This window comes from Lissotriton helveticus, chromosome 4_1, assembly GCF_964261635.1.
Source record: "Lissotriton helveticus chromosome 4_1, aLisHel1.1, whole genome shotgun sequence".
NCBI lineage: Eukaryota > Metazoa > Chordata > Amphibia > Caudata > Salamandridae > Lissotriton > Lissotriton helveticus.
In genome coordinates this window covers 939,862,536-939,887,965 of record NC_136063.1, presented here as the reverse complement: position 1 = coordinate 939,887,965, position 25,430 = coordinate 939,862,536, and the positions used below count along the sequence as shown (strand labels likewise).

Here is a 25,430-nt window from a genome sequence, read left to right as displayed (position 1 = left end):
GTCCGCGGCGCCCCGACAATACGTCAGAGCGTCTAGGTGTCGGTGCCCGCCGCCATCTTGGAGAGGGGAGAGTTGAGAGAACGGAAGGCAGTGCAGTCGGCAACATGACTGTCTCCTATGAGCCGAGGCAACCATTATGCAATGTTACAGGTACTGAAGTTATATCATGGCTCTGAGGAGTTTGACCAGCCAGGGTCGTGAGAGAATGGAGAAAATCAAGGTGCAGTCATGTGTGCTGGGTGGCTGAAAGGGCTGAGTGGCGCCCCGTCAGCAGTTGGAACGGGGAGTCCTAGTGGTATTAGGGGGTCATTGACCAGAGAAGCAATAGTGCAAGCCTACAAATGATCACCAAGTCATCAAGATGATGTATACCCGGGAGGTAGATGCCTAGGTGGATCCCGCTGGGGGTGTGAGTGGGCAAATGTGGGATTAGGGAATTAGCTGTACAACCCAAGTGTGGTATTGCATAGGTCATAGCAGCAGGCTGGAAGGTTGACAAGCACGCATGTACACAGCTGGAGAGCAAGAGTCTATCTAGCTAGAGTGTTCCACGGGACGGAGTCATTCAAGCCCTCAGTATCTAAGTGTAGACGGTGCACCCATCTTTGTTCCATCCTAAAGAGAGCCTGTTGGTTTAATGAAGGATGCCATTCTAGCACGACCCATTGGATGCCCTCAGCTGCATGCTCCTTTTCATGGCAATGTGCATATAGGCGAGTTTGTGTCTTTTTGCAGCGAATGTTGCTGTTATGTTCCATAACTCGTATTTTTACTGGGCGGGTCGTCATCCCAATGTACTTAAGTCCGCAAGGACAGGTCAGCATGTAAATACAGTTACTGCTGTTGCAATTGGTGTGTCGGTTCAGGCACCAAGTGAACGTATCAGAGAGTCGGACTGATTTAGTTGGTGTTGTTTGTGGACACACCACACAGTTGCCACATCGATAATGTCCCATGACAGGGGGCAGGTCCCACAGAGTGTTCTGCGGACGAATAGGAGTTTTCTTTGGTCGGGTGTGGACAAGTTGGTCCTTCAGGCTGCTGGTTCTTTTGAAAGCGAACCGAGGACGAGGGATGTCCAAAGACACAGAGTTCAGAATACCCCAGTGTGCGTTTACTGTTCTCTTGATGTAGGGCGAATTTTTCGTGAAGGATGTCACGCAAGTGATGATGTCCTCGCTTTCTTTGCTGTGAGTTTCCAGAAGGGATTCCCTGTTGTTGTTCTGGGCTCTCTTCATGGATCGTTTCAATAGCTTGGTCGGGTAACCCCTGTCTTGGAGTTTGTGTTGTAGGGATTGCGCCTCCCGCTGGTAATCGGAGATGGCGGTACAGTTTCTCCGGAGTCTAAGAAATTGTCCAAACGGTAGACTGTCCCTCAATGCCTTGGTGTGGTGGCTATTGTAGAGCAAGAGACTGTTCCTATCGGTCTCTTTTTTGTAGAGAGTGGTGGTTATGCCCGTGGGGCCCAACAGAATTCTTAGATCCAGGAACGGTATGGAGTGCTCAGCGATCGTCCCACTGAACTTCAGAAAGGGGTCCTGTTGGTTGATCCAGGAGCAGAAGGCGTCGCAGCTCGTGCGGTCCCCCTTCCAGAAGATCAGGATGTCGTCTATATAGCGGCGCCACAGGGACAGATTCTCCAGGAACGGGTTGCGTTCTGGGGAGTAGATGAAATGGTTCTCGAATGTTGCCATGTATATACAGGAAGATACGTTTACGAGCTTTCTTCGATGGGACAACACAACCCCCCGCACTGGATTCCGGCCTCAGGAAACCGTCTACCTTCACCCCCACTGATGGGATGGTCCCTCCAGAAGTCCTAACTTTTGAGCGAGCGGTGCTCTCCAGCCTCAAACAAAAACCACATATTAACCAATTCCACAATTTGTCAAATGCGGAAAGACAAGCCTCAGCCACCTTGGGTAATGATGGTGCGATTGTGATAAAACCAGCAGACAAAGGGGGAGCCACAGTCCTACAGGATCGCCACGACTACGACCTGGAATGCAGACGACAGCTCTCGAACACGACTCATTACAGGCCCCTCTCTGTGGATCCGACCAAACGCTTGGCCACTTCCATTATGAGTCTAGTGATTGAAGGGGAGGTCAATGAATGGATCACCAAGAGAGAAGCTGACTTCCTCACGACTCCGGAACCCATTACACCGTATTTTTACACCCTCCCCAAAATCCACAAAGGCACCACCCCTGTCCCTGGTAGACCGATAGTCTCCGGCATCGGCTCCCTGCTGGAACCCCTGTCTCAGTTTTGTGACACTTTCTTTCAGCCGGTAGTGAAGAAAATACCCTCATATCTTCAAGACACCAGGGATGTCCTTCGCTTAATTGATGAGATGGACGGCAGCACTGATGTGGACCTACTCCTGACCCTAGACGTGGAAGCGTTGTATACGAACATCCCACAACAGGCTACTCTAGAGGCAGTCGAGTCCACCCTGAGACTGGAGGAATGGACATCTCACACCCCCATCTCATTTGTTATGGAACTGGCCAACATAGCTCTAACGGAAAACTTCTTCCGGTACGACACCCAGCTGTACCACCAGGTCCGGGGGACATCGATGGGTTCGACCTTCGCGCCGAGCGTTGCCTGTATATACATGGCAACATTCGAGAACCATTTCATCTACTCCCCAGAACGCAACCCGTTCCTGGAGAATCTGTCCCTGTGGCGCCGCTATATAGACGACATCCTGATCTTCTGGAAGGGGGACCGCACGAGCTGCGACGCCTTCTGCTCCTGGATCAACCAACAGGACCCCTTTCTGAAGTTCAGTGGGACGATCGCTGAGCACTCCATACCGTTCCTGGATCTAAGAATTCTGTTGGGCCCCACGGGCATAACCACCACTCTCTACAAAAAAGAGACCGATAGGAACAGTCTCTTGCTCTACAATAGCCACCACACCAAGGCATTGAGGGACAGTCTACCGTTTGGACAATTTCTTAGACTCCGGAGAAACTGTACCGCCATCTCCGATTACCAGCGGGAGGCGCAATCCCTACAACACAAACTCCAAGACAGGGGTTACCCGACCAAGCTATTGAAACGATCCATGAAGAGAGCCCAGAACAACAACAGGGAATCCCTTCTGGAAACTCACAGCAAAGAAAGCGAGGACATCATCACTTGCGTGACATCCTTCACGAAAAATTCGCCCTACATCAAGAGAACAGTAAACGCACACTGGGGTATTCTGAACTCTGTGTCTTTGGACATCCCTCGTCCTCGGTTCGCTTTCAAAAGAACCAGCAGCCTGAAGGACCAACTTGTCCACACCCGACCAAAGAAAACTCCTATTCGTCCGCAGAACACTCTGTGGGACCTGCCCCCTGTCATGGGACATTATCGATGTGGCAACTGTGTGGTGTGTCCACAAACAACACCAACTAAATCAGTCCGACTCTCTGATACGTTCACTTGGTGCCTGAACCGACACACCAATTGCAACAGCAGTAACTGTATTTACATGCTGACCTGTCCTTGCGGACTTAAGTACATTGGGATGACGACCCGCCCAGTAAAAATACGAGTTATGGAACATAACAGCAACATTCGCTGCAAAAAGACACAAACTCGCCTATATGCACATTGCCATGAAAAGGAGCATGCAGCTGAGGGCATCCAATGGGTCGTGCTAGAATGGCATCCTTCATTAAACCAACAGGCTCTCTTTAGGATGGAACAAAGATGGGTGCACCGTCTACACTTAGATACTGAGGGCTTGAATGACTCCGTCCCGTGGAACACTCTAGCTAGATAGACTCTTGCTCTCCAGCTGTGTACATGCGTGCTTGTCAACCTTCCAGCCTGCTGCTATGACCTATGCAATACCACACTTGGGTTGTACAGCTAATTCCCTAATCCCACATTTGCCCACTCACACCCCCAGCGGGATCCACCTAGGCATCTACCTCCCGGGTATACATCATCTTGATGACTTGGTGATCATTTGTAGGCTTGCACTATTGCTTCTCTGGTCAATGACCCCCTAATACCACTAGGACTCCCCGTTCCAACTGCTGACGGGGCGCCACTCAGCCCTTTCAGCCACCCAGCACACATGACTGCACCTTGATTTTCTCCATTCTCTCACGACCCTGGCTGGTCAAACTCCTCAGAGCCATGATATAACTTCAGTACCTGTAACATTGCATAATGGTTGCCTCGGCTCATAGGAGACAGTCATGTTGCCGACTGCACTGCCTTCCGTTCTCTCAACTCTCCCCTCTCCAAGATGGCGGCGGGCACCGACACCTAGACGCTCTGACGTATTGTCGGGGCGCCGCGGACACTGGGCAGCTGACCTGACACGCCCCCGGCATTCACCAGAACTCTTAACAGCGAGCGCCTTGAGCAACCAGCCACGGCTGCTTTTTTGGCGACTCTCCGCGCTGGGACGTGGGTCTAGGTGCAGATGTCACCCGCCCGCTCTGCTGAGGTAAGGTGTTGGGCACGGGTCGTTTGTTGGTTGCGAAACGGGCGCCTGCACCGCTAGGAGCCCTGACGCCCTGGTTGGGCCCCCGGCGTGTTCCCTCCACCCCCTAGGGACCACTGGCATCGGCCCCCTCCGAGGCCGTCTACAGAGTTGGGGCACCGGGTTCTTGAGCGTGCGGGCTTTCCGACCGCTAGGATGAGAGCTGACTTGCACTACCGTGAGTGCTCCTCGTGAGGGCTGACGCGGCTGGTGGCCAGGGGCGACCATCCCACCATCCATCGCCCTTTGAGAGCAGCGGATCACCGCCGCTCCTTGCCTCTGGTGCCCCTCCTGGCTGCGGCGACCCCCCAGGGTGGTGTGATCGTCCTGGACCCACTGGGACCCGGTGGGACCTCCGCGGACCTAACCTAGGCCGCTGACTCCTCCCCCCTTTTTCTGTCCTACGAGACGGGACATGCACACTTACCCACCCAAAAACACACCCCCCCGCTGGGGCTATTCACCCCTGACGTCATGTCCTTATACCCTCCAGATAACTACCCCATTTCCGCAGACCCCACGGGAGCAGCTTTGGGGCACTGACGACCGCCATAAAGGGTAAGTCGTTGCCATACTCTGTACGTTGTGCTTTCACCCTAGTTGCAGCAATAACGCTGGCTAGCGTTAGATCCTTCCTCATTTTTAAACACTACGTGTACGTTAAGACACCTAATGTCTGCTGGCAGTCCTTACCCAGCTTTGTTTGTTTTTAAGTGAACCCCACTAACCCTTTTATGCGTAGTATCCAACCTGTGTCTTCCCCCTCTCCTCTGCCTATTACCATATATTACTTCACCGTAATCTAGTAGCATCCCCCTGAATGGGCAACGTGGGGAACTGAATCAAAAGTTGAAGTCTTCTTCTCTCCCCACAGGGCATCCTCTTGATGCAGGAACCCCTCTCTGGCCGGATCCGGCAACCACACAGGTTGTATCCTTTAGATGCCTCAGCCTGATACGGGGCATCTCACTAAGTTTATGAGCACTGTTTTGGTCCTGAAGAATTGCCAATAGGGCATGAAACATGTCGACCTATTCACGATTGAGGGTTGAACGGGACTGACTTCTCGTAACTACTGCAGTCCCATTGCCCCTCACTTTTTATTAAGGTGGTGAACTACACGATTAAAGACAAAGCAGTAGACCACACCAACCTTTTTTAACTCACCTCACCCACGCTCACAACTTCACTCACTAGGGCCCTCACACCCTTACATCCACCGGCAAGGAACAAAAGATCTCCACAAGAGTGTAGCACCCCGTGCTACCCGTCAGGCATTGCAGCGCCGGCTTGACGTTGGAGCAGGGAGCCGATGATGACACGATACGACTAGCTGGTGACATGACAACAGCCGTTAAACCAGCCTGTTGTGTGAGGCATCCCTAGTTCCGACAAGGGATACCCTTCCCTGTTGCACCCTAGGAAGAGAGGAAGACAACACCCTGCACTACGCAACCACCATTCCCAGGGGAACTGTGTGCAACTATTTGTTATATAGATTGTTGGGACCGCACACTGGACCCCTATAAATATTGTCCCCCCGATGTCCCTCCTTGTTGTTGACTTCAATTAAATATGCCATATTTCCTTGGATATTCTAAATAATGACTTCTGTACTCCATTCCATGCATTATCATCTTATAAGGTGAAAGACACTTCACAGCTATGTTAGTGCATTGACCCAGTTGAAGAAATTAACAATGTGTCATACATTCTGTAGGCACAATAATCATTCCTGGAACATACTCTATTTGTAAACTGATAGGACAGGAACTTGGCATCCAAACATGCCAATCTAGCTGGTAAGGAACTCCCATTTCTGGGAGTAAACATGCTGACAAGTGGTTTGTGATCTTTCCTCAGAACAAATTGTCTACCAATTTCCTGAAGTGTCTGTTGCCCATATACATACCAGGAGATCACTTTTAATGATGGAACAGTTCTGTTATGACACTCTTGAGGTTTCATAGGTATATGATACTACCCACTTGTCACCTTCACCCTGCAGTAATACAAAAGCACCTAACCCAAAACTACTTCCATCAACTGCCACCACAAAATCTTTACCACTTTCAAACGATCTCAATCAATAAGCACACACCATTTAATTCTTTAGCTTCTCAACTGCCTGTTGTTGCTAAATCTCTCTCACACATTCCATTCTCATCTTTTCTTTGGCAAGCATCTCATCCGTTCAGTTTAGATGGTGTAATTCTTCACAAATTTAGCGTTGAATTCTGTGGAACCAAAGAAAGAAAACAATTGCTTCTCTAGAATTGCTTGTGGTGAAGTGTGGCTCAATGGTTAGAGCGGCAGACCCTGATGCAGAGGTCTGGCCCGGGACCAGGGTTCAATCCCTGCCTCGGCGGGTCTTGGGCTCAATTTCCTCAGACCTGATAATTCTCGCCTCGGTGCCTATTCTAATCATGGGTCTCACTCCGCAACTCTGGGCAATAGCTTGCTTAATCTCCACAATGGCTCCAACAGCGCTGGGATGCCTGGCTTCACCTTGGGGGTGCCAAGGAGTGGACATTTCACAGGGAAAAGCCAGGAAGGGTTCCACAGCGGTATGCGTACAGCGCCAGGACACCCCAGTTGGGGTTTAAGGGCACTTTACAAGTACAAATTTCATTTCATCAATTTCAAAGTCAGGTCTTTTTTTCCAACTCACTCAACCAACAATTTACCATGCGGGAACGAACAGTGAAGTCACTCCCTCTAAGGTTTCCTTCATTAAAAACTCTTTAAGACTTACAATGTGCTCATTAGTCAGAAAGGCATACTGCAAAAGTGAAACTGTCACGCAGGTGTTAACAAATGCTGTTAAAACTTTAGCTTTATCTTGCTTGCATGATTAACGGTGGAGAATAGAGTAGCCCCCATGAGGTTAGAGACCAATTCATTAAGACTGCATAAATCTATACACAATCTTAATTCCCAAACACATTTTTTTTAAATTACCATGAGGCAACCTTGGGTGAAGGTTCTATGGATTCAGTTATGCCCCTGGCACACACAACTTCTAGCATTTCTTTGAGTTTCCCTCTGTGTGTTAGAGAAACATTGCAAACTTTGTCTCTAGAAAGCACTGCATTCTTTATCAGTAGGAGTTTGTATTCAAATTCTGCATATTTTCCTAATTCCTCTTAAAATACTTTAGAAATATTTTGCCTCAACAGGAGTACATATTGACAATTATTATCACTTTCACAAATAGCATACACGGGCGGCATTGCATTTTTGTCTGAAGAAATGCCCATTTCCTGCTAGTGTGGCCATCCACGCATGGGACCTTCCTTTTCGGCCACATAAATCTTCCATTTTGTACTTCAAAATTCCATATCCACACAGAAATAGCCAAACGATTCAATCGTATGCCTCATAAACCACCTGGTGGAACATCAGGTGGTAACTGATCATTTTTACCCCATGTTTCCAATATCAACTATTTCCCCAGTTCACTAAAACAAGAGCACACATCTACCATCATCTCCCCCTACTGTGCATCCACGCATACAAAACATTTATAAATAAATAAATACATTTAGGAAACTCTCTTGGTTTGTTATCACTCACACATAAAACCACTGAGACATCCGCACTACTTTCTATGACACAATACATTTGTTTTCTACGTTCACTTGTACACCCTTTCAAAGTGACCCCATTTTTTGCCACAATGACAGATTTGTCTGTAGCAGGACACCCTTCAAAGTTTCCTACATGATAAAACTGCCATGCATGTAACATGATGCAGATGGTTTTCCTCTTATCCATTAGTCGCTTTGTCCCTCTTGCCATTGTTGCTAATGACTTTTCACAACACTGCCATCTAGTAATGTCCTAGCATTATTTAAAGAGGAATATCCGTGACCTTCGGTGTCATGATTGTTTTCCAAATTGTTCAATGCTCTCAGCAGCATTCTTAGTAGCATTCAGAGTTGCCTCCATGCCCATCCAAGTCTTTTTTACATTTTCAACTTTTTGTTTTCATCATTTCCTGGCCCCTCAAAATCTTGTCACAAATTATAGTCTCAAATGTGCATGACACTGCTAAAGCGATTAAAGCTAAAACATATTCCTCAAAGGTCTCGTCATTACTTTGTGCTTGTGAATACGATGCAAATCTTTTAAATACTATATTCACTTTTTCCCATAACTTATATTCAATTGCCTCACATCATATTAAAAAAACATCAATATTGCCAGAATTCTCCAAGGGTAGCACATTTTTTTTAAATCTATTTGAGTCAGTCCTCTCCTGAAGCTTGATGTTGGCTCTAAATGCAGCCTCTACAGTCTTTAGGGCTTCGGCTCAACTCCAATCTGTTCGGATGTTCCCAATTGTCACCAATGTGAAGAAATTAAAACGAAGAGTTGAGCTTGAAAAGAAGAGTTATTCTTCTAAAAGGAGCAGACGAGAAGTGACCCGCATCCTGCCAAGACAGATATCAACTAAGTCATGTCGCAATAATTCTCAAGGGAATGTGGAAATGCTCTGGAATATGTGTACATTTTACTCCCCTGATATAGATAGAGAATATAATAGGAACGTCATTGTTTCATAATTCAAAATGACTTCCTGAGTAATATCAATCACCTGGTCCAGCACGTTTTGAAGAAGGGAGGCAGACATAGACATAAAGGACAGGGAAAAACCAAGGACACTGCTCTTGTGGAAGCATCAATGAGATCCGGAATGACGAGCAATTGCTGCTGTATAGATTGGTTGAATTCTTTGTCAGCAAAAAAAGGCTAATTTAATCAGCCATGTCAGGGAAATTATTCCAATTAACAACACATAAAGATTTGAGGATAAAAGCTGCTACATTGTTGTTGAAATTGCCTCTCCATAGAGAAGGACCCTGGGCTGCATCGTTCTGCAGTGAATGGGATAACAGTGCACATTTTCTGATTAAACGTGCATCTATCACCACCACAGGCTGTGTTGGTAGATGTTTAGTGACAAAGAGCAACATCATTTTAGGGAATCTCTAAAATGTATTAAGTTTCAGATAAAAAGTATGGAAACGCCCTAATTTGAGGATTTTTTCCCCCGAGGTGTTTCAAGGTGTGCAATGCTCAGCCCCATTCCAAGTTCTGTTTCTCGGTTGCCAAGGCAGCATCTCTCCTCATCTGTGACCACTGTCAGACTGTCTTGACCCTTGGTCTCTCATGCAGTGGGGCTGGCAAAGAAAAGGGGGGTTTAACAGAAAGTAAGCCTGATGGTGTACTTAGCCCTGCAACAAGATCTGCCAGGGGCTGTTGTTGCAACCCTGGAATGTATCGAGCCAGTTCATCGATATCGGATAGAAGTGCCTGCACATCAGGTGCTACTGGGGTACTAAGTGGTAGTCTTAAGTTAAACAAAGAGCAACAATAAAGGAGAAATGGAAGCACCTTTGAAAATAAGGAGGCTACCCTGTGGACAGAATATCCTACACAGGAGAGGGAAATTTGAGTAGTCAATAGAACTTTTAACCACCCAAAAGGAGAAAGGCTTAGTAACGGGGCAGGAAAAAGACAATATAATTCCACCCTGCTGACACAAAAAAGACCTGGTTATTATAGGACAATTCAAAACATGGTAAGCTGCCAACACTGCGCTTCACGTATGAACCGGTGACAAGATCAGTAATCCTGTCACTTCCAAGGTCTTGCATGGTGCGCCCCTCCAAGTCAGACCCAAGACCTGTCTCGGGTCAAGGTCAAGCGCAGGTCTTGGCACACATGCTAGATAAGCATGAGGCTGGCTCCACAAACAGAGGTACTAGATATATCCAGAGTTGGGCACGCAGTGCAGAGTAGATGACTGTACACCATACAGGGAACATTCCCACCCCAAAGGTAAGCCAGTAAGATTAGGGTTCTGGTCCGTGGAGTGCACAAAGTGGCATTTAAAATGCAATGCTTTGTAAACAAGAATGCTGGTGTTTTAGACACTGCAATATAATTCTTAAATCGTGTTAGTTTGTACCTACAGTTCTGTATGGAGCGTTTACATTTTCCCAGATATAGTGAATGTTTTGCACCGACAGTTATTCAGTACATTTAAAATGTAGACAAAACGTGTCTTCAGATTTCTCGGTAAACTCAAGGAAAAACATTGCTTAACCCCTACCCTGCTGGTGACGGAACAAGCACAGCGCAACCGCGTCTCGTGATGGAGCGCTTCCGTCACGAGTACGCGAGCGCCGTGCGGCCGCCCCACCCCCTTAGCGCTGCGGCGGAATTGCTGCCGCAGCGAAGGGGTTAATGAAGCAAAGAGTCAAATTCTTTCTGATACCAAAAGTAAGTGGAACAGGCTCCACACAGAACACGGGAAGGGCTCATGCTGAATAATGTATGGGCATAGTTTGATTTTAACCTTTTGCAAACATTTACAAACCCAACAGGTCTCACATATACGAGATCTATTGGCCTTGTCATTTGTTTGTGACATGTTGCACAGTAAGTAGCATGAGCGGCTGTGCAACATGGATTAACGTCAAGAAAAAAACGATATGACGCAGTCAGCATAGACCGCGTCATTGCGCTTGTTTTCTAGACTTTAAGCCATGTTGCACAGCACCACGTGCTGCTGTACAACATGTCTTAAAAAGCATTGACAAAGCCAATAGATCCTGCATTGGTGAGACCTACTGGATTTGCCAATGCTCGTTTCTTGTGCATTTTACTGCCTGGCGGTAACCCCCTTAAATCCTGTGTCTGGACTGTCTGCTAAACCAAACTGTATCTATCAAAAGGGAGAGTTTGGTGGCATTTTACACGATTCTTGGGAGTTGTTCTGAAAAAAAGCTGCCTGATTTCTCCGGTTTCTACATAGGTAATAATTATTGCCATGAAACGCACCAAGGCCCAGGCGGATTTTCCGCTACACAATAAGGAGGTGCAAGACAAGCTGGTCGATTCTGAAGCATCTGTGGTGGGGTTTACTAAAGTAGGCCTTTTGTTTTGATGTGACCATCTACTAATAGCGTGCTGCATACCTTTTTCCTCTCTCCCCCCCGCTCTCTCTCTCTCTGTTGTCCTCCGCCCCCCTGTCTTTCTTCTTCCCTCAGCCTCTCAAAAGTAGGTCAGTATGCCTTGGCAGCACAGACATAGCTGAGATCCACAGGAACAGCTTGAGAAAGAGCAGAGCAGCCCCAGGGAGCCTGAAGGCTTGGAGCCCCTCCCCACTACATACTGAGACCCAGATCTTAGGTCATACGACCTTCCCAATGACACACGGAGGCAGCAATGATGCTTCTTTATCCAACGACTACCAACCAGGCAAAATAAGCACATTTTGGCTTCACAGTCATTGCACTGACGGTCATATTAATATTTTTAGCATAAAGGAGAAGCGCTGATTTAGTGAGTTTGAGCAAGATTGAAATTTGGAGGTTTTGTGTACGCCTTCTCTGACCATGAAAATAAAAACCTTTGAGCTTTGGGAGACTCTTGAAGTCAATTAAAAAAATGTACTATGATGCGGCCGGCACTGACCGCGTCACAGCACATTTTTAAGAATTCATGTTGCACAGCAGTCTGTGCTGCTGTGCAATGTGTTAAAAAAAGCAGAAAGAGGGAGGTACGGGGGGGAGGGAGGGAGTACCAGTCAGAGGTAGGGCGGAGTGGGATGGGAGGAGAAGAACTTGTACCTCAACCTCAGCAAGAGCAGAGGGCAGGCACTAATGAAGTTGAATCATTCTGTGCTTGGCCCATGCTTGATAGAAATAAACGGAAGTGATGCTTGGCCTGTGCCTGCCAATTAAGAAGCAGCAAGGAAGAGTAACACTGAAGTTAACGAATAGTAAGCAATGGGCAGGCTCTGCGCCCTTTATTGTAAACAGTATGTCTTGCATGACCTGAAATAAACTGCATATGAATCCCTGCCAGTGGAGGGAAGTACAGCTAAGAAAGCAGACTTAAAAAGAGTAAAAATATTCATGCACTATTTTTAACTATTGCACGTCTTTTGGCTGAAACTCAATAATAAGAATGAATACCTGAAAAACGTATGATGCTCCACACATACTTTCCATAAACGTTTCGCTGCTCGGTGGTTTGGCAGTTTAAACCCAATGGTGCTTTCAAACTGTTCAAACTATAGAAAGAGAGAATACAAGTTACTTTATATATACTTCATCAATTACTACATCAAATGTATCATTTCTGGACTTGAATCTAATTGGGATAGTCTTCATAGCCACTAAAACAAAACTACCATTGACTACAACACCAGCAATACACAAGCCATATTAGCCGCAATGATATTAAAGTTACCAATCAAATGCTTTAAGCGGAGGAGGTCTGGAATGAAACTTTCACTGCATAAGTGAATCACTGTGCCTTTCAGGAGACATTATGGGTAATCATCAAAATGACTGAATGTGAATATCTAGTTATTACATAGTGTCACTACAGGCGGGCCCTTCTAGATGATTATTAGCAATCATTTTTAGTACTTCTTAAGGCCAACATTTAGAAAACAGGTAGAGCACAGTATCACCAAGAGAACATACAGCTTTTGTTTGTTATCAATTAACATTGCACCTCGTAACCATCACAAGCGTTAGCTACATAGCTTTAATTGCAACACTTCATTATATGGTATAACACATTGGACATCAAATTCATGTTTAAGTGCAAAATGTTCAATTTACAGACTTCCTCTGGAGATTTGCATATATTCTCTGTAATGAGGTGCAAGTATGCATGGAAATGTAAATAACAAAATGGTTACTTGCCAGTAGGAGTAGTTTTGCAGCTTGAAAAATATTCTGGATTCACATGCTATGCATTATTCTGCCATCTAGTGACTGACCCAGAACTCTCCACTTGTAGTAGTAGTTTCTTTTTCTCTTTCTCCTTTTTAGGTCGAGCCAATAGCGGCAGCACGCGTGCGCTGCTCTCTCTGCGAGGCATGCAGTAATGGAGTATGGAGTGGAAGCTCCGTGGAAGCTCTGCCCACTCTCTGCCTATGTTTTTAATTGGCATTTGTCACTGTATTTCGTAAATGCTGCCATCTAATTGATTATGAGGCTTGTTAGTCCCTCCTTATTATGGCCATGTCATCATTTGTACCCTCCCATAGCTACTGGCCCCTTTACTTAGAGTGCTACACAGTAGGGTTTGTGTTATTTAGACTGTGAGCACTACTTTGTCCGTGCCTCCTCACCCCTTTCTCCCCCTCCACCGCCCGCACTTGGGTTGTCCGTGATGCATTGCAATAGGTCAGTAAATGCGAGTCCTATTGCATTGCAAGTGCTTGTTTCGAATTCAAACTGGTTCTGCGTAACTATCGAAATGTGACGAGACCTGAGCACTGTAGACTGTATGGGAGAGAAGGCTGCCCTAGCATCTTCTCTGCTCCTAAGTGAGGAGGTAAGAGGTGCTCATCTCCCCTTTTTGACATCCCCCCCCCCCCCCCAGACCCCCACCCTCCTTCCGGTGCTGAGTGTGTGTGTGTCCTTTTCTTTAGGGTGTTTACATTTATTAATATTTTATTTGGGTTTGTTATTGTGTTTTTTTTTGTTCAATGTGAACATGGCTATGCCTCGACCTTCCCTTCCCTGCAGAGTCCCAACCCCCAGCACCAAAAACAGCGGAGGATGAGGAGCAAGAAATACAGTAGCACCAGCTGCAGCATCACCTGCCCCAGCAATACCAACAGGTAATGGCGGAGCGGTGACGTCAGTGTTTATAGAGCGAGGTGAGAACGCTGCGTCAGAGCCAAATAGAAATGTAAAATGAATCGCCAGAAAACATGCGGTTCGTGCAGGCATGCCAGCATAGTGGCAGCAGCTGCATTAGAAGGAAGGGAAATGTACCATTAATATAAAGAATAGATGAAGGTCGTGCAGGCGCCGGTCTTCCAGCCAGGGTGACGTCAATGTTTGTAGAGCGTGGAGAACAAGCTGCATTATAGCCAAACAACTCTACCAGTAACGCCCAGAATTGGTGCATGAACGCGCGTGCTAATATTTATACATTAAAGGGTGCACACTGCACTAGAGCCACACAGAAATGTAACATTAAAATGGTAACATTCCGAATAAATGCAGGCTGTGCAGGTATGCCGACCCAGACACATCAGCTGCATTACGACTAAACAGAAATTCACGGCAGTGTTTCTAGAGCAAGCGAAACAAGTTGCATTAAAACCCGAAATCCACTAGGAATCATCACAATGCATAGGGGCATGTGGGCACAATGACCGCCGACTGTTGAGCGAGGTGTAGCATGGATGCTGTGATAGAACCAGGCAGAAATCGACCATTAGCATGCAGAGTAAACTCAGGTCTTGCCCCCATACTCACACCAGTGTTTGTATAGCGAGGCAGGCCACGCTGTATTAGAATAAAGCAAAAGTGCCAGTCATATTCAGAATAAAAGTAGGTGGTGAAGGCATACTGACATCACAGTTTATAAGGGAACACGTTGTGTTGTACCAATTAAAACAGTTTATAAGAACTGCATGCCGTGCAGACTGGCTGACATGGCTGTAAATAGTATTGGGGGCACACTACTGTGTACCCAAATATAAATCCTTTATTAATACTCTGAATAAATGCAGGTCATGCACACATCAGTGCTTAAGGGGCGAGAGGAGCGCACTACGGTGCAACCAAACCCAGATTTAACAGTAATGTTCATTGGAAGTGCTTGCGGCGCAGTTACAGGGACATCATCGTTTAAGGACCGATGGGATAATGCAGAATTATTATCATATTCATATTAAGCTGCAGCTACTATGACATCAGCCCTCCTATAGCGAGGGGGGCACGCTGCATTTTTTACATTAGTGATTTGAAAGGGTTGCGCAATGTCAGCGATAAATACAGGCCACGCATGGAGGGAGACCACTGTAGGTGCAAGGGGGAGCACACATACATGTAATCATGGATATTTGACAGACATGCAGGAGGGGGCATGAGTGGCAGCTGATTTCATAGGAGCGAGGAAAGCATGCTTCAAGGAAGTCAAACAGAAAGCCTGCCCTCACAAACGCATTACCATCTGGTAAAGCATGCACAGTGACATAATTGTAGTTGTAGCTTGTCTCCTTTCTGGTGAAGAATTGGCTTGGTAGTTTGGTCTGCCCTGTTCCCATGATGCACTGGGCCAGGGACAGACTAATTTGCATATAGCCAGGTTCTGAGCTGGGATGGGGCAGTGAGATAAATAACGGTGATGGATCAAGCCCTGATCTTTGGACTGGGTAAGAGTGGTCTGCTTAATTCAGGCACTCTGTTCATCACCACCCCCTTTTCTGTATCAGTGACATAATTGTGCACAGGAGCGAGGAGGGCGCCATGGCTGATATTCAGATTGAAATACAAAATGAATATTCAGAACAAATACAGGTAATGCAGACATAGGAGGCGGCATGGGTGCATCAATGCATATTATATGTATCAGGAGAGCATGTTACATGATAAACATACAGCAGGGAGGTAAAGCATGCATGAAGAGACAGACCGGTGTCTGCTGGGTTGTGGTGAGCCCACGTGTGATGTACATAAATGTCAAACGACAACATCAATCAGATAGTTATCAAACATTAATATTCAGAATAAACACAGGTCATGCTGGCTCACAAGGAGGCATGGCTGTCATCAGCACATATGGGGCGCAGCGAGCACACTGTATTGTAATCAAACGGATAGACTGCATTTTTATCAGCAATGCAGATAATGCATAATGTACGTGTCAGCCTTGTTTCCATGAGGAAAAAGAGCACCATGCATGAAGATCAGATACAATTCTAATGTAATTGTGATCTATAAATACAGGCGAAGCATGCACAGTGACAGCAGCGCTTGCACGAGTGTAGTTACTGCATAATAATTCAACAGAAATCTAACTTTAATGCTAGAGATAGCTATCGGCATCAGAGTGGCCTCAGCACGTCTATCACTATGAGAACATTTTTATATTCAGACAGAAATCCTGCACTGATCAATGCAATAATGGAAGGCATTCAATGCACATTGGGCAAGATAATTGACATTTGCTCAAGTGGGTCTACACTGTGTGATAATGAAACAGACAGTATGCAATGACAAGTTATAAAACAAGCATTTGCAATGCAACATGTCTCACATTTACAAGAGTTTCAGCTATTGGCATTGTAAATCACAATGTATTTTATTTATCTTTTGGTTTTTGAAACATAAATAAAACGCATTGTTATTTACAATACCAATAGCCTAAACTCGGGTACATGCGACTATTGCTTTGCAAATGCTTGTTTTTTCTTTGGTGTTGGGCGTTGATTGTTGGCACCATTGGATGCCTAGTCCACCCTTCTCTTGACATCAGATGATCATTGGGGAAGCCCCTGTTCATGGTCACCAAATTCAGATTCTTTTCTGTTGATTGTATGACCACTTTAGTGTCTGGTAGGCTTCCTCTAGACTTGTATTTCCCTTTGCGCCTGTTAACTTTTCCTTTCCTCATTTTACTTGGGTTCCATGTAAATCCAGAAAATTTTTATCGGTAAGCAAACGTATAATTTTGCAGCATGAATAATTTCTGGATTCACATGCTGTGTATTAATTTCGTTTTGGTTTGCTCACTGTGGTGCTTGGGTTGGAAAGGAACCTGAGCGTGCAAATAAATGCTTCAGTGCTCACTGTCCCACCTGTGCCTCCCTGTACACTTGGATGTTGATGCAGAATTGTTTTGTGAACATGTGGACTGATGACCATGTAGCTGCTATACATCTGTCACTCAGAGAGACATTTGCCAGGAAAGCTAAAGTGGCTCCCTTCTTTCTTGTTGAATGTGCTCCTGGCTTAGTTTCAATTGCATGCCAGCCTCCTTGTGACACATTTGTATTGTCTGAGATATCCACCTTGAGGTGGTGTTCTTGGCATTCCTTTGTTATTGTCTGCAAATGATACAAAGAACGGTTTCCCCTTCTTGGTTGGCTTTGTTCTCCACAGGTAGTACATTATTTCCCTGTGCGCGTCCAGTGTATGTGGAGTTCTTTAGGCCTGGGTCTATGGTCCTTGCAAACAATGAGGTATCTGGAGTGTCTGCTGTATATGAAAGCAAGATAGGATCTTTGGAGGGGATTGTGGGTTGGTCCTCATGACTACCCTGTCATTGTGTTTTTGCAGGTATGGCTCCTGTATAGTGAGTGCCTGCAGCCCACTTGCCCTGCTAAGCAATGTCTTTGCAATTAGAAACATTGTCTTCAGCATGATACATTTTAATATTGACATGTGGAGTGGCTGAAATGGGTCCGTCATCAGTTGTGTAAGCACCACATTTAGGTTCCACAAGGGTGTTGGTGAGTTACTTGTTGGAGCTATCCTTTTGGCCCTTTCTAAGAACTGCTTGATCACTGGCATAGTGAAGAAGCTTCTCCCTACGTTTCCCCATTATATAGGCCATTATCGCTGACAAATGTACCTTTAGTGACGCACAGGTTAGATTGGTGTCTAGGAGATGTGTCAGGTATCTGATTACTGTGGTATCTTGTATCCTGTCTTGAAAGAAACCCGAATTCTGGCACCACCTTGTGTATCTCTCCTTTTTTTACTGTGTAGCATTTCTTGGTTGTTGGTTTTCTTGCTTCCAAGAGGACTGCCATAGCTTTCTCCGGGAGGCCTAAATCTCCAAATTCTATGCCTTCGCAAAACATGCTGCTAGGCTGAGAGTGTTTGGTGAGCTTTTTCCCTTGCATGGAAAATAGATTGTGAGACGCTGGCAGTCTTTGTGCGTTGTTGTGTGCCATCCCCATCAGTTCTGAGAATCAGGTTTGTCTTGTCCACTGGGGAGCGATGAGTATTAACATCATCTGTGATTGTGTGCACTTGTTGATCACTAGTGGTAACAGTGGGCTTGGGGGAAAAGCGTATGTAAATTACTCTAACCAGTCTATCAAAAGTGCATTCCCCAGTGAATTGTGGTGTGTGTGCCTGGATGCGATGGACTGGCATTTTGCCTTCTCTGGTTTTCCAAACAGGTCTATCTCTGGTGTTCTCCACCATTGTAAAACTCGTTCAACCACTGATTCAGTTCCTAGATGGATGCATGTCTGCTCAGTTTGCCTGCTTCCACATTGTCTAGCCTGGTAGATGTAGTGTTTTTATGGTTATCTGTTTTTGGATGGTCGGCCTCCGGTTTTGATAGGATGAAAGATTTTGTTCTCCTTTGCTTGGTGAGGCAGAACATTGTTGCTGTGTTGTCTATCTGAACTTCTATTGATTTCCCCATAGCTGCTACTGAAAGGCTTTTAAGGCTAGGAACACTGCCTTTGGTTCCAATAAGTTAATGTGTTATATTGCTTCTTCTATTTCCTGGCTCCTCTGATGTTGAGCTTCTCCATGTGTGATCCACATCCCATATGAGCAGCGTCTATGAAGATGGTCACTATAGAAGTTGGTAGCATGAAGCGTCTTCCAACTGTTATGTTCACTCTGTTCAACCACGCAACCTCTTCCTGTACTTTTCCACCACTAGATTATCCCAACTCCCCTTGCTTGAGACCATTGGTTCTGGATCCATTCCTGGATCGTTTGTAAGTGTAGACTTGCATGTGGGATGAGTGGGATGCAGGAGACCCTCATTCCCAGCAACTTCTCCACAGTCCACATTGTCAGAGACTAACCTTTCTGGTAGCGGTGAGCTTCTTGTGTCATCACCAGTACTTTCTTTTCGCAGGGATACGATCTTGCTGGTGTGGATTCTTCCATCATTGTGTTTATTCTGTCTTTGCATTTGTGCAAGGAACTTGCCATTACAAGTCACTTGTCTAGGTCGGGATACACGTGTATACCCCTCCATAGGCATGCCGCTACAGCCGCTAAGCATTTTTTTTAACAACCTGGCGGCTAGTTTTATTCTGAATGGTAGCACCCTGAATTGGTAGTGAATCTTGTCTATTATCAAGTTTTGAAATTGCTTGTATCTGCGGTTCATTAGGATGTGCATATAGGCATCTTTCAGGTCTATTGTTGCCATGCAATCCTCCTTCCAGACTTGTGGAACAACCTTTTGTACTGTAGTTAACTCGAATTTCAATGTCTTTATAAAGTTGTTTAGGAAGTGAAGGTTTAGTGTTGCCCGTATTGATTTATCTAGTTTTGGTATCAGGAAATATGTTGAGTAGTTTCTCTGGTTGATCTCCTTCAGGGGTAATTTAATTGTTTTTGCAACAATTCTCTCAGTTCCTGGCATAGGAATGTTTTCTTTGGACCCCGTTTTGGCAGGTGTTTTACTAGATCCATGCAATAGCCGTGCTGGGTGATGTTGAGTAGCCATCTGCCTGATGTGACTTCCCTCCAGTCCGGAAGGAAGACGACTATTCCTCCCCCCACTGGTGTTGTGTGTGGCGGAGAGCTCTGGCTTTGTAAGTAACTTGCTTGCTGGTGCCTCTTCTCTGGCTGGCTGTCCCCTGCTTCTTGCTCATCTGCAAAAAGGCTGCCTCTGTGTCATTTGGTATCGCCAATGTTGCGTCTGTATCTGTGCATAACTTGCATGCTGGAAAATGATGTGGTGTGATGGCATAGAAGCCACTCTACCCGCAAGTCTTCTTGTGGGAGTATCCCTCCTTCTCAGTTGACCTTTAAACTGCAGGGCTCCCATTGACTTTGCTGTAATGTCCTTTTTTAGTCACTGCAGTGTGTCGAACATTGCACCACCAAACAGGTTTTCCTTACTGAATGGTGTGTTAATGATGTTGGCCTGCACTCATCGTTGGAAGCCTGAAACTTGCAGCCAGGCATGCCTCCTCAATGTTGTTCCTGACATCAGTTTTGTACTTCCTGTGGCAGCAGTGTGCAGTGCTGATTTTAAGCACGTGTTTGCAATATTCTTTTCCTCCTCCACGAAGAAGCTCGTCCTCCTCTAGTACTGCTCTGGTAGGTTTTTCATCAGTTCTGCCATCTCCTCCCAGTGTTGATGGACATATCTGTTAAGCATAGGAGTAGAATTCGTGATGTGCCTTTGCATACCCCTTTCGACCTTCCACCCTACCATTTCTCTCTGGTCAAGAATGCTCAGAAGAATTGGCAGGTTCTGGCTTTTGCTTTGTGAGGGTAGGAGTGTCTCGAGCAGAAAACAATCCTGTGACTTTTCTTCCTTCAGCTGGCCTGCTACCCTCTTGACAATTTGATTGTGCATGGCAATGTCATCCAGAGGTGAAGGCCTCGACAGATATGTGTTTGCTCCATCTTCCAGGTATTCGGCCTTGAGGTACTACCTTTGTTTTCAATGTATTTCCGAGCTCTCTAAGCTGTGGAACATGCCTTGTGATTTAGGGTCATCTTCATCATAGATTTATTTTTCCTCTTCCTCCTGTGTCTCTGGAGTCATTGGGGGCTCCCAGAGTCTTTCTCCTCCTATAATTTTTCCGTCAAGGTCTTTACAGGATATGGAATTGTCTAAAGGAGTTGTTGATGCCCATCTTTTGAAAGATCACTGCGATTTCGGACTCAAGCTGTCTCATTTTGCTCTTGATTTTGAGTGTGTGTTCTTCTGTCTCCAGCATGGTTTCCTGTCTTTTTTTTGTCATCGGCATCTCGGCCGCTAGTGTTTCGGACGTGGTCTTCATAGACTTGTCTCGACTTCTGTTACCCTTCAAACGCCAGCGTCTTTAGAGTCTCGACCTCCTGTGGTGTCCTTTGGGTGGGACAAGAGGGGCTCTTTGTAGCTCGACTTGCCTTCGGTAAGCAAGATTTCAGAACTTAGATAGTCCTTTGAGTTCTTCAGTCGGATGTTCTTGGCTTGTTTACCCCTTGTTTTTTTATCCTTACCTGTTCACCCTTTTCTTTGTGTTTCTTGTTCTGCCGCTCAACGCAGATTACCTCCTTTCTGATGTCCAAGACCTGTCCCTCGGCTCTTACGACGATGTTGTCCTCCTTCTCGCTCGACAGCCTAAGGTCTCTCAGGGATGGGGTTTCCTTCTCCCCTTACGTGGCGTACTGTGCCTGCATTTACTTTTCCCTTGCTCTTAGCATTTTGGGATTAAACTCTATGCAAGACTTGCAGCCCTCAGTGTTGTGGTCTCTAAGTAGACAGAGATTACTTTGTCCATCTAGGCACACTTGTGGTGGCACTCAGGGTAGAATCAGAAAAGTGTGTTCTCTATCTGTCTCAGAGTAGGGGGGCACCGGCCTGCACATTCTCCGGCCTTCTCTCGTTGGCCGCTCAAGTGTCCCACTTACTTTGGTGTCTTTTGGTCAAAAGCCATGGATTTCTTCTACAAGTCCCCCTTCCTTCTGGTACAATTATGTGTTTCCCTCTATAATCTTAAATTTGCTTAGACAATCCCTCGTTTTCTATCTTTTAACATTTAGACAGCTTTCAGTAATGCTTCCAGACCTAATGGTGGACAAAGGAATGTGAATATGGCAACCACACAAAGGGGCATAAAGGGCAGGCGAATGACATCAGAAGAATGTTGGACTAGGCACTAAATTGTGAAAACAGTTGACGTCCAACAAAAATAGAAATAGGAGCAAGAGATAAGGCTATTACAAGATGAGAGTTCCACACCCAAACTCTAGGGTGCAAAATAATGCACAACATGTGAATCCTAAAAATTGTTCACGCTGCAAAACTACTCCTACCAGTAAGTAGCCATTTTGTTATGTAGAAAGATTCATGCTGCAAACATGTACACTTCTATGCAAAGGTCTAACTCCTTACTAGTAGATATTCTGCAAAGGTAAAATCTACCAGATTACATTTTCATATGAGATAAAACTACCCCTTAATTGTTTTGTCTTTTTTGTCTTTGAACTTCATGAAGTCTGCATTTGTTTGTGTGTTATGTACTTCCATTTGAAATGCACGTCAGCCTTTGCTGTTACTAACTTAAACTGTGTTAATTAGGAGGCAAAATACAACAGAAAGGGTTATTAATTCCAGGAAACCTACACAATTGTGTATTTTTTTTTCTGCCTTCTCAGCCCACGAGACACACTCCTCACCAAGGCACAAACATTTTCACCCCTTCCTTGATCTTAGCATTGCAGATGATCATAGTGCTAGATTTTTCACTGTATTTGCAATTTACGATGACTTTTTTGTTCTCCTAAGTTGTACTTAGGTTTGTAAAAACTAGTTTGTGAATAAGGCTCAACAGCATCTCGTCAGAAGCAAATGAATGCATTGAGTGCTGGTTTGTAAACTCTCTTGTTCACATCTGGTGAAGAGGCTCGGATTCAAGCTGTGACCACCAAGTATCAAATGGGGTAAAGGAATTACATGTGCATGGTGAGACCATCAAATAGCAAATTAGGTAAAGAAAATGTGTATGCAGTTTCATTTCAAAATAATGTAATTCGTCAAATAAAACGATTCAAGCTACCTTTTATTATTTAACAATTCACCACTCAAACGCAGCAAAAATATACTGACCTTGTTTTAAATTACAGAGCTCATTGCAGTCTATTTTAAGGTTTTTCATAATTTTCTCATTTACTTTTCAGATGCGACATTTGCCATTACCTGGCAGAACTGTACCAGTTATCTTCTCACACAATGCTTTCCACTGTAGATAGCTAAAAAAAAATCCAAAACGATGCTTCCCCATCAAGTAGTCCTGCCTTTAGGTGGCAGCAGAGCAGGTGGGGTGAAGCCCCTTACCATCATCACCAGTTTCTACATTATTTTTTTATGCCGTTTTTGTCTGGCCATTATACTGCACTGATTTGTAAGCAATGTTTTTCCTCCTTTGGATATGTTCTAGGTGGATTTGCAGTGAATAAGTGCTTCCTTGATGGAATTACACAATTGCTTCTATTACGCTTTAGAAAACGTGGGCAGACAATTTTATTCTGAGTGCCTGTGAATGGTAATTGGAAATGTACGTAGAGAAAAGAGCAAATTATTTAGTTGGAAAAAGAGATGGCGAACGTTCATTTGTAGTAGACAAACAACTGTAAATGTGTGATTGTGATAATCAGATTTATGCCGCAGCTGATTTTCGTAAAATGGAAATTTTTCATTATATGTTTCTGATTATTGAAAGGTATAACCAGCTTGGTATGTGAGGAGTGACCTTTCGATAATGATAAATGGTCTATATTATTTGCTTTCCACAGTCTTGTGGGGGACCTGTAATGGATAATGCGAAAAAATACATGTATTGCTATATGTTTGTAATGACACTTTATAAACCGCAAAAATTGATTAAAAAAGATTTGGAAAAGGTCAATTTGAAATTTGACCTGGTCGGTCAACCATCTCAATATGCTGCTCATCTTGCATAAGTGAACAAGCAGCTCCCATTTTCCAACAGCGAGTAATTTCATGATTTATTTTGTCATGTTTGTAAAGGATTTGCCATCCACCATTTGATCACTAAAATCGCGTCTTCCATAAAATAAAAATATTAAGCAATGAATACTCTCCTAGATTTAGGTTATCAATTACAGGTTATTTTTGATGACGCATAAAAAACCAGAACGGAACAAGCTTCAAATGACGTTACAAGGTATATAGGTAGGTGTAGGCTATCTAGAGTTTCAAGAAACAATAGAAGACTGCAAATGTAGAGAAGGTGATGTGTGATTTCAGATATCTAAATTACAGAACGACTACATATTGTGACTCTGGAGTGAATAACTGACGGGACAGCCTAGCATGCGGTGCAAAATAAAGTTAGGTACTGCATACGTTCTAACATGGAAAATCATTTGATGATCAAATTGTTTCCTTTGAGCTAATCGATGATCAAGGAGGAAGCCACTAGGGTCAATTACAGTCTCTGAAATTCCAAAAACAATTCTCCTTCATAAAATTCAAAGTAAATCTTCTGACAAACTACTTGGGGGTGTCTAGCAATTCTCTCCATCTCACTGAATGAACCAGAAGCTCCTGGATTATATGACAGTAGGTATGATCTTGGGAAGTTGTGCACCACAATGCTGTTAGTCTCCAGAATGCATAGTTGCTGATTGACACTCTCAAACTAAGATCAATTCATTTTGTGGCAATTTGGAAGTCATTTTAAGGCTACATGGCTGAACAAAACAGGGAAAAGGCATGTTTATCAGACTAACAGTCCAAGGTACGACTGTATGCACCTCACTCTGAGTGCTTTCAACCACATGGCATAAGAAAGCACTGCACAACTAAACCCAGGGCTGAAACCTTTCAATGTTGAGAGTTTAGCTTTTGCAGCAAATATGAATTAACTTTGGTTTAGTATCATTATTTAAGATGGTCTCTCAATTATGGAGAATGTGGGGGTGAAATAAGAATGGCGACAGGGGAAGTCTTATGTTTCCCCTGCTTGTATAATAAACAAAGGATCACAATAACACCCAGGCTAGCTAATTCGCCGCCTCCGCTTTAAACAAAAGAAAAAGCTTGGAGACTTGCAGTGATTTTCTGATTAAAAGCGGGGACAGTGGATCCTGTGCAATCGCTGTGCACGTTTGACAGGTCTCTAGTTAAACCTCCTTTGCTATATACTCGTAGATGAACTTTCCATTGATTTGTAAGCTGAAAAAAATGAGGTAAAGTATTCACACTGGAGTACACTTACTTCTCCCGGTCGAATTTTAATGTAGAAATTGTTCCTTTTGTATGAAATCTTTAGAACTTTCGGCCAGGCAAATCGGTTTATTCTGAGTCTGTCGCGATATATGAGGAGACCACTGGCGCACACGCCTAGCATAATTTCCACTCCTTCAGAGTCCTGGGAAAGGAAACAAAAAGTCAGAAAACTTTTCAGCGACAGCCCCTTAAAATTAAATACGTTTTACCCCACCATTTTAGGAGTAATATCCACAATAAGACCAAATTCAAAGTCACTGCCAGTTCAAGTTCAAATAAGTTCCAATGTGAATTAATTCTGCCAAGGTATCTGAGGTCTATATTTAATCAGTATTATCTGAAGAGCCTCTTCACGCGGATCTGTAGGATCTTGTTGGCTCTAGTTATGGTGACAGGGTATGTGGAAAGATGGTTTCTACAA

At 44.8% G+C, this 25,430-nt stretch overlaps 1 protein-coding gene across 18 annotated transcripts in view; it reads right to left on the bottom strand.

The window, feature by feature from the left end:
• Positions 1-25,430, bottom strand: part of EPB41L3 (erythrocyte membrane protein band 4.1 like 3) — an 860,969-nt gene that overhangs the window by 182,481 nt on the left and 653,058 nt on the right. For all 18 annotated transcript variants that reach the window (XM_078687549.1, XM_078687552.1, XM_078687558.1 and 15 more), the window contains 2 exons: positions 24,999-25,151; positions 12,493-12,590 (listed from right to left, as the gene is read on the bottom strand). In XM_078687549.1, the coding sequence (XP_078543675.1) occupies positions 12,493-12,590; positions 24,999-25,151 (251 nt within the window). The remainder of the gene's footprint in view (positions 1-12,492; positions 12,591-24,998; positions 25,152-25,430) is intronic.